Here is a 17,735-nt window from a genome sequence, read left to right on the forward strand (position 1 = left end):
AAAACAGTCAGACGTCTGGCTGGTTTTTAAAACCTCTGCCATTAGTTGTTGTTGCATTTATAATGTAATAGCAACAACAACAATAGAAACACAAATGACTCATTGTTGTCTCAAAACAACTACACTAATTTAATTTAACAAACTAATGTGGTGAAAGAAAAACAAATGTAATAATAATAAATTGGCTTTAAATTCAAGTTTTTAAAAAATATTATAGGTATCGAAGGGAGACCTACAAATCTTCTTCTATAGTTTCTTCTATGTTTCATTGATTTTGAACCAAAGTAGAGTTTCATTGAATAAATGAAAAGTTTCATTAAATAACAATGTCTTATGCCAGACTATGAAAATTTTTCATTAGAAAATTCTTTGTTATTCTCTTTTAAATGTTCATTGACGTCCACACACATTTTGATATTTTCACTGCTTTGCATTGGTTTGAGAGTCACGAATTTAAACACAAAGAATAATTTCAAATCACAGAACCTTGTGTACAGAGTTTCACACCTCTTACCTATAAACTCATTTTCATGTTAATGAAAATGTTCATAGTCTGACATAAGACAATAATGAATTTCTTTATTATTCCAATGAAATTTCCTCAATTATGCAATGATATTTCTTTATTAATTCGATAAAGTTGTTATTATTGCTATGAAACTTTCACATTAATACTATGAAACACTAATGAAAGTTATTTTATGAAACTCAATGAAACTTCTTCATTAATACAATGAAGTCTTACGATGGTTCAAAATCAATGACAAATTTCATTGATGTAACGTAATTTTCTCTCAGTGTAAACCGATGACCTTCTATAGATCCTTGATAGACAGGCCGAATTTCTAAAAATCTTATTAAGACAGAATACTTTCCAAAGGTCTTCTACATATAGATGAAAGACCCTTTAATGGTCTTCTATAGACGAAGACCCTCTGAATATAGACGAAATACCCTTATAATGATGGTCTTCTATAAAACGAAGATATTCTGAAGGTGGCCAATAGATAGAAGGCCTTCTCAAAGTCTTCTATAGACACAAGACCTTCCAAAGGTCTTTTTAGACAGAAGACCTTCTAAGGGTCTTCTATAGACAGAAGACTCTCTAAATTTTTTTTTTATATACAGAAATCTTTCGAAAGGTCTTCTATAGACAGATAAACTTCTAGATTTCTTCTATAGACAGAAGACCTTCCAACAATTTTCTTTAGAGAGACATTCTTATGGTCTTCTAAAGACAGAAGACCTCCTAAAAATCTTCTATAGACAAGTCCTTCTAAAGGTATTATTTATATAGCAGGCCTTCTATGGACAGAAGACCTTTTAAAGGTATTCTATAGACCGAAGATCAATTAAAAGGCGTCTTTATACAGATTCCATTCTAAAAATCTAGACCTTCTAAGGGTCTTCTATAGACAGAAGACTCTCTAAAATTTTTTTTTTATATACAGAAATCTTTCGAAAGGTCTTCTATAGACAGATAAACTTCTAGATTTCTTCTATAGACAGAAGACCTTCCAACAATTTTCTTTAGAGAGACATTCTTATGGTCTTCTAAAGACAGAAGACCTCCTAAAAATCTTCTATAGACAAGTCCTTCTAAAGGTATTATTTATATAGCAGGCCTTCTATGGACAGAAGACCTTTTAAAGGTATTCTATAGACCGAAGATCAATTAAAAGGCGTCTTTATACAGATTCCATTCTAAAAATCTAGACCTTCTAAGGGTCTTCTATAGACAGAAGACTCTCTAAAATTTTTTTTTTATATACAGAAATCTTTCGAAAGGTCTTCTATAGACAGATAAACTTCTAGATTTCTTCTATAGACAGAAGACCTTCCAACAATTTTCTTTAGAGAGACATTCTTATGGTCTTCTAAAGACAGAAGACCTCCTAAAAATCTTCTATAGACAAGTCCTTCTAAAGGTATTATTTATATAGCAGGCCTTCTATGGACAGAAGACCTTTTAAAGGTATTCTATAGACCGAAGATCAATTAAAAGGCGTCTTTATACAGATTCCATTCTAAAAATCTTACATAGACCGAAGACATACTAAAGTTCTTCTACAGACCGAAGACCTTTTAAATGTCGACAGAAGATCATCTAAAGGTCTTTAATATACAGAAGACCTTCTATAGACAGAGAACCTTCTAAAGTTCTTCAATAGTAACAATAATAATAATAATAATAATTGTTCCACAAACATCCCAGATGGGACAAGGGAGACTTCTCTCATATCAATGAGTGCACCCCGATTCACATTAGCTCTATGATATGGGACCTACAGTTTATCGCCGAGTCCGAACGGCGTATCTTAAAACACCACTTGTAGAGGAGTGTTACATGGCTGAAATACTCAGGAAATGTCGCCAACATTACTGAGGGGTATTTTTCCACCGTTGAAAATTGTTTGCTGTTGCTTGGCCGGGGAATCGAACCCACGACCTTCAGCGTGCAAGGCGGGTGAGCATACCACGGTGGCACCCAAAAGTTCTTCAATAGACCGAAGATCTTTTAAAAGTCTTCTATAAACCGAAGATCTTCTAAATGTCTTCTTCTGTATATAGACAGTAGACCCTCTACACCGAAGACCTTCTAAAGGTCTTCTGTAGACCGAAGACCTTCTAAAGGTCTTCTATAGACAGAAGACGTTTTAAAGGTCTATGGACAGAAGACCATCCTAAAGTATTCTATATACAGAATATGTGCTAAGAGTCTTTTGTAGACAGAGGACCTTCAAAAGTTTTTCTGTAAACCAAAAGCATGTTAAAGGTCTTCTGTAGACCGAAGACCTTTTAAACGTCTTCAACGTCTTTCGTGTGCAGAGGCTTTGCATGCTGAGATTCCAATCGCTCATGCCGGATTTGTATACCCAGCCTTTAGGCTAACTTTATCAATCAAAGCACTCACTGGAGCTTAAAATATTTCGTAGTGGTAAGCGAACATTCCCATTATTAAACCACGACAGATGAAACTATAGAGAGAATACGTATGGTTTGTTTATACTTTTTCATATATGGGCGAGCATCCGTGATCCAAAGGGTTTGGCCCACACAGAATCTCAGTGGTAATGCTTAAGCAAGTGGATGAACCCGGAGTTGAGTATTTCAAAGTGTATTGTGGCGGAAGCCTCGAAAGTAGGTACGACTGTCCCGCTACTAAAAACGACCAGAGACGAATCGTAAATGCCGTGAAGAACCTGAAGACCCTCCTCATTATGAGAAGCAGTTGCCCAACATAAGCATGGATTCTGGAAAAAAACACAGTAACACAATAGCATTACACGAAATATCCACCCTTATCTGTCTAGGACTGAACAAGAACATGCCGTGCGACCGAACAGTGATGGTGAATTTTGACCTATCGAAGGCCTTTGATACCATCAAACATGCTAAACTGTTCGAAGACGTAGAGAAGACTTTGTTCGAGTCGTGTTTGAAAAGTTGTTTAATCAATTATAATAAGTATCAGTCGGCTTTGCCGACAGAGATATACCCTCAGCCCGTTCAAGAGATATCGTGCATAGCATTTTAGTGATTTTGTGATTTTTAAATTTTGGGGGGGATGCCTCGGAAGTTGTGGACCGGTATTGCCTATCATCGAACTGAAACTAAGTTTAGACAAAATTTTGAACAAATCGTTTGATCAGTTTATGCTCTCCAGTCACTACATATGGTGACATAGAGTTTTTTAAAGTCATATCGTCGTATGGAGGGCAGTGATTACAAGTTGTTACAACAAAAATCAAAGCGATTCGAGAGCAGGTCCTAAACTAAACTTTTCCGAAATTTTGTGTGGGAGGTACCCGAAGGAGTGGAACGATTGAGTCCATATTAGAACCTAATCTAAGTCTGGTAGAAATTTCATGATGTGCAGAGGTTAATGCCTTCAAGAGTTTTCGTACGCACAAATTTTCCGAAAAATTTCGAACTTTTGTGGGGGAGATACCGGAAGTAGTGGACCGATAAACCCATCTCCGAACTTAAACTAAATTTGGGCAAAATATTACGAAAGTCAAATTTTGCGCTCCAGCCAGCCAGACACACAGACGGACATGGCTAAATCAACTCCAAATTGTCTGAAACGGATTTCGTCGAAACATACTTGGGGTCTAAAACTATTATTTCGATGAGGCACATTTTGCCCGTATGAAAGTGTATATGGGCAAAATTATTGAAAATTTAACATCGTTGAAGCCAAGGTTTACCCCTTTATAACTCGCGAATAGTGGTTGTATATTGTAGAATTTAAATGCTTTTGGATAAAATGAAATGTTTTTAGACTTGGCAAAAAATATTGACCTTCAAATTTGATTTGCGCGGAAGCTGTGGGTATATTTATGTTAAAAAATTGGTAAAAATGGGTTGAAGCCAACGTGACTTTTTTTGTTTTCTTTCGATTTGTGATTAAACCACATTTTTCCCGATTTTCCTGTCAAAGTGAAAGTAGAAGCCAACTAAATAAGGATCATCCCACCAATGTATAACTTTTCAAAATTTGATCTGCGTCTACCATTAAATGATGCTGACATTTTGAAGCCAGATTTTAAGTGTTTTTTGAAATTTCCTTATAATTTCGTTCCGCAAACAGGTTTTTCAAAAAATCATATATAGGAATGAAGAACTCACGATTCTGATTTATTTGATATATGTGTCGTGAATGTAGCCTACACAGCTTCAGAGAAATCTGTATCCAATTACGAAAATTTTGTGCGAACAAATTTCTAAAAATCAAATATTTCGGGTCTAATTTGTACAATTTGCATTCGATTTACTTGTGCATGATTGCAAATTTTGGATTTTTACGTTGCGGATCTAACAAATCAATACTCTTTAAAATCCATCTACTAAAACGCGAGATAGGAGAAATTCCAAGGTAGGAAAATCACCTAAAATTGTTTTCGAAAATAACGCGCATTTTATCGCGTATTCTGTCGGCCGCTTCCACTACTATGAAAAAACTAGTGCAGCATCTTCCTTTTTGCGGAAACAGAGATTTTAAAACTTCACTGATAAGGGAACTGCATTCATTTTATCCCAAAAATAGTGTGTGATGCTACATCCACGGTTCTTGACTGATTGACTTGAAATAGGTATATATCGATACAGATTTCATGGTGACACTGAAACCTGATGCGGAACGAAATTGTATGAACTTTGCGCAAATTAGCGATGTTTTATAGGTTCTTTAATGCTAAGATGCAGCCGATGCTACATCTTAGCGTCAAAATTATATTTCGAAAAATATATACAAATTAAAAGAACATATCTTGCTGTACATGAAAATCACATGCGGACAAAACGATTTTGATAATTACGCGATTTACACATATTTTAATAATGCATATAAGTTAAAGAGGTTTATTTGAACTCTATTTCCGTTTAAGAAGTCTGATGATTTATTCTAACAACCCAATAACTTTCCTCAATGGGAAACCTTCTATGTGAATGTAGATAAAGCAAAATCCGCCCATTTTCTTTGGAGTTTCAAGAAAAATAAAAGAAGTACTCCTATAGAATTTTTCCAATATTTTCAACTCTAGAATGCATGTAAAAACTATTATTCCAAACCAAAATTTGTTTTTTGTAACACAAATATGTGCTTATTTTGGCTATAATATCCTAACTACTATCCCGATGATTATAAGTTTGGTCTCATTTGATTCCCCGTGATGTCTTTATTTAAAACTGTTACTTTTTTGTAATTTTTGACGGGTAAATGGACCTATATTTTCAAAAAATTCGGATTACATTTAAAATTTTGTCAATTTTTTGTAAATTCCGCGAATGCTGAGTAACATTTTACAAATATTATGCAATCTACTTAATGACGTCACTTCGTGATAACTTTTTAGTGACAATTGTGCTCAATAAAATAATTAGCGTTTTTATAATATTTTTTTCTTAAAAGCAGAAGTAAAATCGCGATAACATTTGTCCGCAACAACCAAAAATTTGCTCGCGAGCGGATTTGTACAGGGGAATTTTTTCTTAACCTATGTACCAAAAATCGTTGATGTAGCGCGAAAAGAAAAAATTCAATTTTTTGGAAATGGAATATGAAATAATTGGCAGTTTTGCCCATATACCCTCGTTAGCATAAATGCTGAAGGTATAAAAACCCACTGCCACAGTGTTCTATGGAAATGTTAGCGTTTCACAGTGAAAGTATATTCAAACCTGCCAAAATGTCGGCCTGAGGACTGCAACAGGGTGCCTCCTCATGACACCAGTGGACCATCTTCATGAGGAGACGAAGACTTTGCCGGTACATCAACACAACAATATGTTGTTGATGCAGTACCTGCCAGTGAACAGGCTTACCCCACCCAGGCACTTTAGTACAGATCTTCATAATCAGAGGAGAAAGAGAGGTCCAAAGGAGAACCCTTATCAGGCAGGTTTGCAGTTAAGAGCCGGACGATGTAGCCGCTTCAATTCGTATTTCCCAAACACAGCTAAACCCACGTACCCAAAAACAACTGTTGAATATACGATTCGGCTGAAACTTTGCACGTCTTAAAATGTTGTCAAAACGTACATATGATCGGACAACACCTTCCGATACTTCCCTCATAAAAGTGCAAAATATTCCCTAAGTTCACTTTGTGGGCTGTTCGATGATCGTTTTGAAATTTTTACTGAAGGTACTCCTTGTTGTTGTTGTAGAAGCATAGAAACCTATGTAGTAGACAGACGCATAGGTTTGATCAATCCAGTACGAAAATACCCGATGCCGTAGGATTGTTGTCGTAAACAGCACGTTTCGTGGGCAAATCGATTCTTCCAGATACTTGGAATGACCCAAATTAAAATCGAGTTCCATACTAAAATAATTTTATGAAATTGCTGTAGTGGAGAACTCGATCTAGGAACTACTAATTTCATGAAATTATTTAAATGACATAACTCTAGTGTGTACCGGGAATTACACTCCACTTCATGGCAAAGACAAATATGATCTAGCATTGCTCCATTTAATAATAATAGTGAGATAGCTGGAACTCCCCTTTATAACTGTAAATAACATTCTTTGTTAGCACAACAATCGTCTTATTGCGGCTTATGTTATTTCCAAAGAACTGAGAAGTCTTTTCTATGGGATATCATCATCATAACCCACTGCTTGGTGGGAATTCCCATTGATGCAATACCCCAGAAGCAGTTTGACGTCAAAGCACATTTTGTTCATTTCATTTCACAATTTTATTGTAGGGAAGGAAGATGCTAGGCACCACCATCATCAGCAGCAACAACAACAACAATAAGCACAACTTTCATATCTGCAACGCTGGGAATTTCTTGCAATTAAGAGAAGCAATTGAAGAAAAACCCCGCAAATTAAAAAACTTGCATTAAATATTCTTTGTCAACTGTAGTGAGATAAGGAAAGGAGAATCTGGGAATTATATCGCCACTCTTCGTCATTCTTAATTCTATGAAAAAAATTGTATTTTTAATTGATTTTAGATATGCTCAACAATGTAGGAGGTGTTGGTTGTCAGCAATTCCGCAAAGTGTGTACCAATTTTGAAGTTCGTCGTTGTTGATAATGAAGGTCGGTTGTTGGCTGTTGGAACAGAGCTCAAGCTGGATTAGCTTAGAAGTCAACTGTGTGAATGTGTGTGTTTAGTTGTTGTCAAATCCCCAACAACAATTTTGAAAGCCATGGTAAAACCACTTCTATTGTGGCTATCAGGCCAATTCAAATCACGTTTGTTTTTTTTTTCTTTACGTATCTGTCATTTTTTGTCATGTTTGTCTGTCTTTCTGTCTGTTTACGGGTGTGTGGATTTGTTTTGGATTTTCAAATCCAAAAACCACAAAAAATTAATTTGTTATTAGGGTTTATTCACACCAAAAAATGTAGACATGAAATGCATTTTAGACGTATGTGTGTGTGAACGAGCGCCCAAGCCTAGGCGGCGGCTTATAAATTTACCATCACGTCTCATAATCAAATCACAGCAACAAGCAGCGAGGCAAGGTCAATAGCGTTTTGGTTTTTTGACTTTAAGTTAAACCCAACAAAGCGATTTACTTTGATTCATAATTTTGAAAATAAAACCATTTGGCTATGAGAGGCGGCATTTCATAATATTTTGCTTTGCCAATAAAGTCACATCTGTGCGTCGCGGGAACAGAACAAATTATAAATATTATTTCAAATTCTTTTTTTTAGCAATGAGAATCTTAACTTGTGCTCTACTGCTAACAGCCTTGGCTGCCAATGGCTTGGCTGAAAATCTCTGCCTCATTGATGCCAATGCTGCGGATATACCCAAAACCATACGCTCGGATTTGTATAGGGGACAACAGGAGTTTACCCTGAACATGTTGGAAGCCATACAAAAGGCCACACCCAATGAGAATATTTTCTTCTCACCCTACAGCACCTTCCATGCCTTGCTGTTGGCCTATTTTGGTGCCGATGGTAAGACAGAGGAGGAATTGGTCCAAGGTCTCCGCTTACAATGGGCCAAGAACAAGAAACATGTAAACAATGGCTATCGCCTTGAAAAACAAATGCGTTACAGCCGTACCAAGAAAATGCCGCTAGAATTCACTGCCGCCGATCGTATCTATTTCGACAAATCCATCAATTTGGCCGCCTGTATGAAGGAGAATTTCCAAGATGAACTCGAGTCTTTGGATTTCCGTAACAAAGCCGAAGAAGGTCGCATGGAAATCAACAATTGGATTGCCAATGTAACACGCAATGAGATACCCGAAATGTTAAATCCCGGTGATGTTACCTCAGACAGTCAAATGGTTTTGGCCAATGCTGCCTACTTCAAGGGTCAATGGTCCGATCAATTCGATCCCAAAGATACCAAACAAGAAATTTTCTACACCACCTCCACAAAGCGTTCCTTTGTGCCCATGATGCATAAGCGTGGTGTCTTCAATATGGCTGTAGATGAAAATTTGGGTGCCTATGTTTTGCAAATGCCCTATGTGACGTCGCACGATGAAGAAAAGGAATCGGAAATTTCAATGGTAATTGTTTTGCCACCAGCCACAGAAGGCGCATTGGAAAATGTCTTGTCAAAATTGAAGCCAGACTCATTGGAAAATGCCCTGAAAATGGCCTCACCCAAGGAAATTGATATTTCATTGCCGAAGTTTGAGTTTGAACAGAATCTGGAATTGGTACCGGTAAGTGGAAAATATGATTAAGAACTTTTTTTATTTTTATTTTGTAAAAGATTGTGGAAGGGGCTTTTAAGGTCTAGGTACATAAGCGGCTTTCTTGCTCCGCTTCATTTCTGATAAAAGAATACAAAAGGGCAACCTAGTTCCAAATTGGCTCGGCCTTCTTTATTCCTGTAAGAAAAGCAAATCAAGAAATGCAACCGCTTATGTACCTAGGCCTTAAAAGGTCTTGGTTTGTAACAAATCAATGCTCAGGAGTTTCCACTTGGGCTCCAAAAATCGAAAAACAAAGTCCATATCTGCATTAGGCAATGTTCCTTGCGGCAATTGACTGGGAGCACTGAACATTTGAATTTGAAATCAGGTCCAAGCTTTCGAACACTGCTAATAAGGTCTCAGTAAATAAGAAGCCTTGCCGGCTAGCTTTCTTGCTTCGCTTCATTTCTGATAAAAGAATAAAAAAAGTTAATCCGGAAATGAAGATGAGCAAGAAAGCCAGCCGGCGAGGCTTCTTATTTACCGAGACCTTAACATTACCTACACCAAATGTGGTAAACCAGTAAAAGCAGCATTGAATGTGGACGTTGGTTTAATCGGACAGCCTTTTTTAACATAGAAGGTCCCTTTAGAAACATTCGTTAGGCTTGAATTGATGAAATGTTCAGCAGATCAAACCATTCAACGTACCAATGCTGAAAGGAGCCACCCTAGAGATCTCTTTAGAAGACAAGTATCTCGGCATCATTCTGGATCACCAATAAATGTGGAAAAGAAATATCGGGGAACGTGCCAAAAGGGGTTAATTAGCTCTCTATTCCGACAAGAATTCCACACATGTAAAAACACATGTACACTGAGGTAGCAGCCGCTGGCCGGAACGCTGATGTTGTGTGGTCCCGGGTCAATCCGGTACAGAGAACCCAATGCCGATATCCGCCACTCAATCGACGGCCACTCTGTTCACCAGATAGACGGCGCAGTATAGAAGAGAACTGAATATCAGGGTCGATGGTAGCAGAATTCCGACCACAAACTGCCCCAAAATTCTAGGGGTCAAATTCGACACCACTTTCACGTCGTCCTCGCATGCCACAGCTATCTGCGATAAACTGAAATGTAGGAACAAGGTCCTCAAGTCCCTATCCGGCAGCACTTGGGGTGCAGATAAAGAATCCTTGGTGACCACGTATAAAGCGATAGGTCGGTCTGTGGTAAGCTATACGGCGCCAGTTTTGTCCCCGAATTTATGTGACACGCAGTGGGATAAGATTCAAATTTGTCAGAACGCCGCCCTGAGAACAGCAACAGGGTGCCTCCTCAAATCTACAGTGGACCATCTACATGAGGAGGCAATGATTCTTCCAGTACGTCAGCATAATGAGATACTATTGTTGCAGTACTTGCTCGGGTGTTACCGTGAGGGTCATCCCAATCACCATCTGCTGGCCACCGACACACCCAGACATATCAGGAAGGATATTCATGCTCTAGAGACGGAGGTCCAGCAATACAGGAGAGAACCTCTAGATCAACAGGCATATCAGGCAGGTTTGAACAGCATTCACACGGACACAGTTGACAAGGCCATAAGCAATTATTGTGTGAATGCAGTCATCGGAGTACATCCCCCATCTATCGCAGCTGAAAAGCGTCAGCTTCCACGACAACCATGCACGCTTCTTTACGAAAAAGTTAACTACAACTCTCTTTCCCACACAAAAACCCAAAATAGCATTCTCTTCTTGTGCACCATTGTTCCACGATAAACCAGAGTAGTTTCGACTCAATTACGCTCGGGATATTGCAGTCGCCTAAATTCCTATTTGACGGGAATTGATCGCACCTTATGAGGCATGGGCCCGCACGATACTAAGCACCTATTCAACTGCCCCACCAAACCTACTTATCTAACTCCAGTGAATCTGTGGTTACATCCCATCGAAGTAGCCACTTTCCTGGAACTGGAGATAGACCCAGAGCCAGATTGAACAGGATAACGAACATACAAACATAATAATAAAACACTGTTTCAACAACAACAATAAGAATTCCATTTAAACGAACTGGGGACTGAGGCAACAGGTCATCCACTGGATTTTTACGGCAATCGCATGCCAAATTCTTGCCTATGGAGATCTGCTGTGGTGGAATTCTTTGATCAAAACATGGAGTCCTCGAAAATTAAATAACGTCCAAAGAGCTTCACCTATCCCAATCACCGGCTGTACAGCTCAGGCGTCCTGAATGTCCTAATTGATCTCCATCCTCTGTATCTTGTAGTGCAGGAACTGGCATCTAAGAGTGTACTTTGAAGCTGACTGTGTGGAGCAGCTCTGAATATGGTCACGTTGCGTGACCGAAACCAAAAGCGTTTCGGACAGCGACTGCCAACCCAGCATCAAATCTGTTCAACTAAACAACAACCACTGAGCTCAATCACAAGTCGGAATGCACCGGATTGACTCGGAAGAATCTTCTATCAGGGACCCTTATCTCAACAATTATGTCTTTGTATTCGTATATTTCTTCATCATGGGAGCGGAAATATATCTCGTAATGCCTGCTCCGAGCTTTTTTGTCCGTGCCGGGATAGAGAATTAACCCAGGCTATGATCTGTTCCGTTCGCCAGATCCGCATCCTGCCGAGGATGAACATTTCTTCCCTGCGTTATATGCCTGATATTATTTCGCGTTACGAGGGCAATAACTGTCTGGTGCTAGAGGACTTCAGTGCTCATAAGGAGCTTTGAAATTACGTCCCAGACTATGACCTGAGGGGTACAGCGCTGGCAAATTGGTAGCTCCACATTTTGTATGGTAAACGAAGACGACCCTACTAGGATAAGAGGAGATTGCCACAGCTCGCCAGGCATAAACGTTGTGGTACCCGGTCTGATTAATGACGTCTTCTGGCAACCTGTCATTTCCCTAGGCTCTGACAACCTCCATATCATCGCCTTTGTTAATAAACCACCCGACTTCGTAACCTCTGACCGCCCTACTCTTCTGAACCATAAAAAAACTGATTGGCAAAGGTTTAGAGAATTTACCAATCACCGCTTCCGAGAGTTGTCCATTTCCTCAGATCCTCGGGTAGATGAGAGAATTTTCCGGGCCATCATCACAGGTGCAGCCAGCCGCTCGCCACACTACTGCTGGTCGAATATCCAAAATTTGACACAATTTCCCAGCAGAGGTACGACTTAGTCGTACGATCCCCTAAAATCCAAGAGCATAAGCAGAAAAATTAGCTAGGGATTAGCGAGGTAGATCTGCCTTATGTTTACATGATATTAGTTCGCGTCTAATGAAGGGGGTCTCCAATGTGCATCACGAGCTTTTACATTCCGACCTAGGCAATGACCATAGGGTTACAGTGCCGATCATTTCTCTTCATAACCTCTGACCGCTGTACTTTTTTGAACCATGAAAAAAACTGATTGGCAAAGGTTTCGAGAATTTACCAATCACCGCTTCCGAGAGTTGCTCATTTCCTCAGATTCTCAGGTAGGTGAGAGAATTTTACGGGACATGATCACAGCTGCAGTCGCTCACAAGATACCTGTTGACCGAATACCCGAAATTAGGCCAAATTTCTCAGCAGAAGCGACAGAGAGAGCAAATGAGCATCGTCGTACGAAACCTTAAGACCCAAGAGTTTCGGAACTTACCCCTCAAGTCAACAGGGTAGTAGCGAACGGAACGAAAAAAGTGGCTAGACCAACTGAGACAGTGCAGCTTTCATATAGGATTAAGTAAATTGTGGCAACTGTTAAATCTCTCTCGAATCCGGGAAAGAAGGCTGATAGAACGGGTGTTACTTTCTACGGCATGAGAGTAACAGAAGATGTGCGCTCCGAGAGTGATAGGGCGAAGAGGTGTATTCTACACCGTATATGAACCCTTTCAGAGTCCGAAAAGCTACCACCACAATTTACGATCAGCGATGTTCCAGATGTCATCCGAAAAGTGAAATCATCCAAATCGTTAAGCCCACACAGAATCTCAGTGGTAATGCTTAAGCAACTGGGTGAATCCGGAGTTGAGTATTCAACAAGTGTCATTAATATGTCTTTAGCCATCCATATTGTGCCAGAAGCCTGGAAAGTTGGCAGGATGGTCCCGCTACTGAAGTCAGATAGGGATGCCAGCAGAGACGAATCGTACAGACCGAACTCCTTTTCGTCATCAGTAACAAAGATTCTAGAGGCAATAATCCTCTCCACGATCAGAAACAGTTTCCCAGTTGCCCAACATCAGCATGCATTCCGGAAAACGCACAGCAATAGCAATACGCGCCACATACACACATATCTGTCGAGGAATGAACCAGAGCAGATCGGTGGACCGACGAGTTATGGTGACTCTTAAACTTTGTTGACCTCTCGCAAAGGAATAGGTCGATCTGTCGTAAGTTACGCGGCGCGGAGGAATAATATTTAAACCTGCCAGAATGTCGGGCTGAGGACTGGGTGGTTACTTGTGCCGCTCACAAGATTCCTGGTGACCGAATGCCCGAAATTAGGCCAACTTTCTCAGAAGAACCGCCAGAGAGAGCAAATGAGCATCATCGTACGAACTCTTAAGATCCAAGAGTTGCAGAACTTACTCCTAAAGTCAACAGGGTAGTAGCTAACGGAACGAAAAAAGTGGCTAGACCAACTGAGGCAGTGCAGCTATGATATAGGATTAAGTAAATTGTGGCAACTGTTAAATCTTTCTCGAATCCGGGAAAGATGGGTGCTAGAACAGATGTTACTTTCAACGGCATGAGAGTAGCATATCCGAAGATGTGCGCTCTGAGAGTGATAGGACAAAGAGAAGTGTTCTACGCCGCATATGAACCCTCTCAGAGCGCAAAAAGGTACCACCACAACTTACGATCAGCGATATTCGTGATGTCATCCGAAACGCGAAATCATCCAAAGCGTTAAGCCCTCATGGAATCTGAGTTGTAATGCTTAAGTAATTGGAAGAATCCGGAGTTGAGTATTCGACAAGTGTCATTCATTTGTCTTTAGCCAGAAGCCTGGAAAGTTGGCAGGATGGTCCCGCTACTGAAGCCAGATAGGGATGCCAGCAGAGGCGAATTGTACAGGCCGATCTCCTTCTCGTCATCAGTAACAAAGATTCTAGAGGCAATAATCCTCTCCACGATTAGGAGCAGTTTCCCAGTTGCCCAATCATGGGCAGCATGGATTCCGGAAAAAGCACAGCACAGTTACAGCAATACGCGCCATATACACACATATCTGTCGAGGAATGAACCTGAGCAGATCGTTGGACCGAAGAGTTATGGTGACTCTTGAACTATCGAAAGCTTTTAATACCGTCAACCATGCCAACCTGTTCGAGGTCATAGAGAAGACGTCCTTCCAGCCTCGTTAGAAATGTAGGATAACCAACTATATGTGTGGAAGCCAGTAGAAGAATCTTAGAGTGCAACCTGTTGAGTTCTCCAAGTTAGGGTGATATATCCGGAACTTTTTAACCTCTACCTTTTTGACTGCATAAAGATCGTAATATATTCGGATGATTACACGATCTTGCGTAGGGTCCTGTCGTCGATGGAATACAGATGTTGTAGGTTAATATCTACATACATAGCTGACTTAGCGCATTTTTTCCATCTGAGGAATATGAAAATATCCGCCCAATATCTACTGCCACACTTTTCACCCCGTGGACGGCTAAGGCTCCCCTCTGATTATATTGGTCGATGGAGTCGTGATACCGATCACTAACAACCCCAAAATAACGTGTAACAGTCCATAGAACGTTTAAGACACATCAAAGAGACCTTGTTGACCTCGTACAAAGCAATAGGCCGGTCTGTGGTAAGCTATGCGGCGCTAGTGTGGTATGCAAATGTTAGCATTACGCAGAGGAAGAATATTTCAACCCGCCAGAATGCCGCACTGAAAACTGCAACAGAGTGCCTACTTATGACACCAGCAAACCATCTTCATGAGGAGGCGAAGATTTTACCAGTGGAAGATTTAACACCAGATTGGGTTTTATCTATCAAAGTGAGCATCCTGTCACAATCTTTAGAGGGGATAATGTGAGATCTTCATGATGTAGATAGAGAGAGCACCAAACGTACAAATGAGAACCTGTACATAAATGGGCTTATCAAACAGGCTTGGGTAACGTTCACACTGATGCAGTTCATAGGTATAGCGCTTGATTGGGACCGTACAAAACGCAAAATCTATTTAACTAGCGAACTAAACCCACTCCCCCCTCTCCTGATTCTTTATGGATGCTGCCAGTCCAGGTTGCAGAATTTTTGAATCTGTATCCTCTATATACAAGAACCTGATAACTGAAGACGATACCCGAACGAATATATTTGTGTTTATACAAAAGCACAAGGACAGATATGGCTAAATCGACTCCAAATAGTCTGAAACGGATCTCGTCCAAAAATTATTTCGAAGAAGCACATTTTTATTGTATTAAATGTATATAGACTCCTTATCCTAAAGGCTGAGGGCATAAAAAAGAATCCTTAGTTAGTTTTTTTTGTTTTGCTGTAAAATATTAAACTTTAATAACTTTCTTATGTTATTGATCTCACCTCTCCTTTCAGATCCTCCGTAAATTGGGCATCAACAGTTTGTTCGATCACACGGCAAATTTGAATGGCTTTTCTGCCGAAACCAGCCTGATGTTTGGTGATGCCAAACATGTGGCCAAAATCAAGGTTGACGAAGAGGGCAGTACAGCTGCCGCCGCCACTGTGGTCTTCAGTTTCCGTTCAGCACGTCCCGTTGAGCCAACTAAATTCGAATGTAATCATCCTTTCATGTTCCTGATCTATGATAATACCGCCAAGGCTGTGCTCTTCACGGGCATTTATCGTGATCCCAAGACTCAAAAGTAGATGACCTCCTTCTCCCGCACAACACAGAAACGACTTTTATAACCAGTGCGCTTGAAGATAAATTATAACAAAGTTCTCTGACCAGAGGTCTTTACTCTCCTCTGATGCTGCTTTGATCTGTTCTTTTTTTCTCTAATCATAATTGCTGCTATTACTACAACAACAACAACTTTTGCCCTATTCTATGTTCTATTGTTTTATTTCGCAAAAAAAAGAAGAGGACGTGCTTAATTTTATGTTTTAATTTTATTTTATTATTTGTTTTGTTTATTTTTTATTTTAATTTTATTTAATTTGTATTTTATAAGTTTTTTTATTTGTTCATATGAAATAAATTATAATAATAACAATGACCGTTAGGGTAATTTATACAACAAAAACAACAACAAAATACATAACAAAAGAAACAAAAATGAGAAAATTATTTCCGTGTTTTCTTTTTTTAAATATTATTTTGTTTTGCTTTATTTGGGAGAGCTGTAATTGTGTGAGGTTATAAACAATTCATGGTTGCATGTTGAGTTTTTCCCATTCATTTTGGGAAATTTTAGTCATGCCTTTCGTGGAGAATTATAATAGAGTTATTGAAAACCTATTTGAAAGCCAAATACATACATATGTGAGTAACGCACAAGGTATTGCTTGGAGTGAAGCCAAACGGTGACGTAGGGGATGGAAAATACCAAGGAACGTTCCTGACCGATTTTAACATGGCAAAGCCCAGGATTTATCTTGGTCCCTCTTTCATCTCAAGTGGACACTGACCTCCCCGTGGTGTCACCTGGGAAAATGCCTTTAACATCCGTTAAAGGTAGTGAGCTAACATGTGCCGCGCGTTCACCCATAAGAACGTTAAAAACTTGGGTTTGGGCTCGTGTTAGTAACCCTCCCCTAGAAAAAACAGCCTACTATGAAAAAACGAAAGAAAAGAAAAACAAACGAACCCCGCAAACGTTTTAAGGACCATAATCTGCGAATCTGCACCTGGAATGTTCGCACTCTTTATAGAAGGTTGGGAAAGGCGTCACAACAACATCTAAAGATAACGCACTGTATTATAGCTGCCATGACGTAAAGCACGAGTTTGGTTGCGTATTCGTAGTTAGTCGGAGTCTAAAACATCTGGTATCCAACTTCACCCCAATGAATGAAAGACTTGCTGCAATTCGAATAAAAGCTAAATTCTTCAACATCAGCTTTATTTGCGCTCATGCTCCACTGAAGAAAAGGACGAACAGACCAAAGATATATTTTACGAGCGCTTAGAAGAAACGTATGACCATTGCCCTGCCCATGACATAAAAATCATTCTAGGCGATTTTAATGCCAAAATTGGAAAGGAGAATATCTTTGGCCCAACAGTCGGGAAATTCCACAGTGAAACATCTGACAATGGTATGGAGATGGGGGTTAGCAGTACCAGATTTAAGCATCTCGATATTCATAAGGGCACCTGGGTGTCGCCAGATCAAAGAACAAGAAATCAAATTGATCACGTTGTGAAAGATGGAAGACATGCATCAAGCGTGTTGGATGTACGATCGTTCCGAGGTGCAAACATAGACTCGGACCACTACCTTTTTGCAGCAAAGGTACGTACTCGATTGAACGTTGCAAATAAAGCACGAACAGACACAACGCGGATGTTGGACATCGATAGGCTGCAAACACAACAGATAGCCACAGC

The 17,735-nt window shown here is 39.7% G+C and overlaps 1 protein-coding gene across 4 annotated transcripts in view; it reads left to right on the forward strand.

Annotated features, from left to right (window-relative positions):
• Spn88Ea (Serpin 88Ea) overlaps window positions 1–16,469 on the forward strand; it is a 33,028-nt gene extending 16,559 nt beyond the window's left edge. For all 4 annotated transcript variants that reach the window (XM_073968741.1, XM_073968771.1, XM_073968762.1 and 1 more), the window contains exons 2-3: window positions 8,186–9,162; window positions 15,755–16,469. In XM_073968741.1, coding sequence (XP_073824842.1) covers window positions 8,188–9,162; window positions 15,755–16,048 — 1,269 coding nt within the window. In that variant the 5' untranslated portion in view covers window positions 8,186–8,187 and the 3' untranslated portion in view covers window positions 16,049–16,469. The remainder of the gene's footprint in view (window positions 1–8,185; window positions 9,163–15,754) is intronic.
• Window positions 16,470–17,735: the final 1,266 nt, after the last annotated feature.

Source organism: Musca autumnalis, unplaced genomic scaffold (genome assembly GCF_047663935.1).
Source record: "Musca autumnalis isolate F117 unplaced genomic scaffold, ASM4766393v1 scaffold_1, whole genome shotgun sequence".
Classification (NCBI taxonomy): Eukaryota; Metazoa; Arthropoda; class Insecta; order Diptera; family Muscidae; genus Musca; species Musca autumnalis.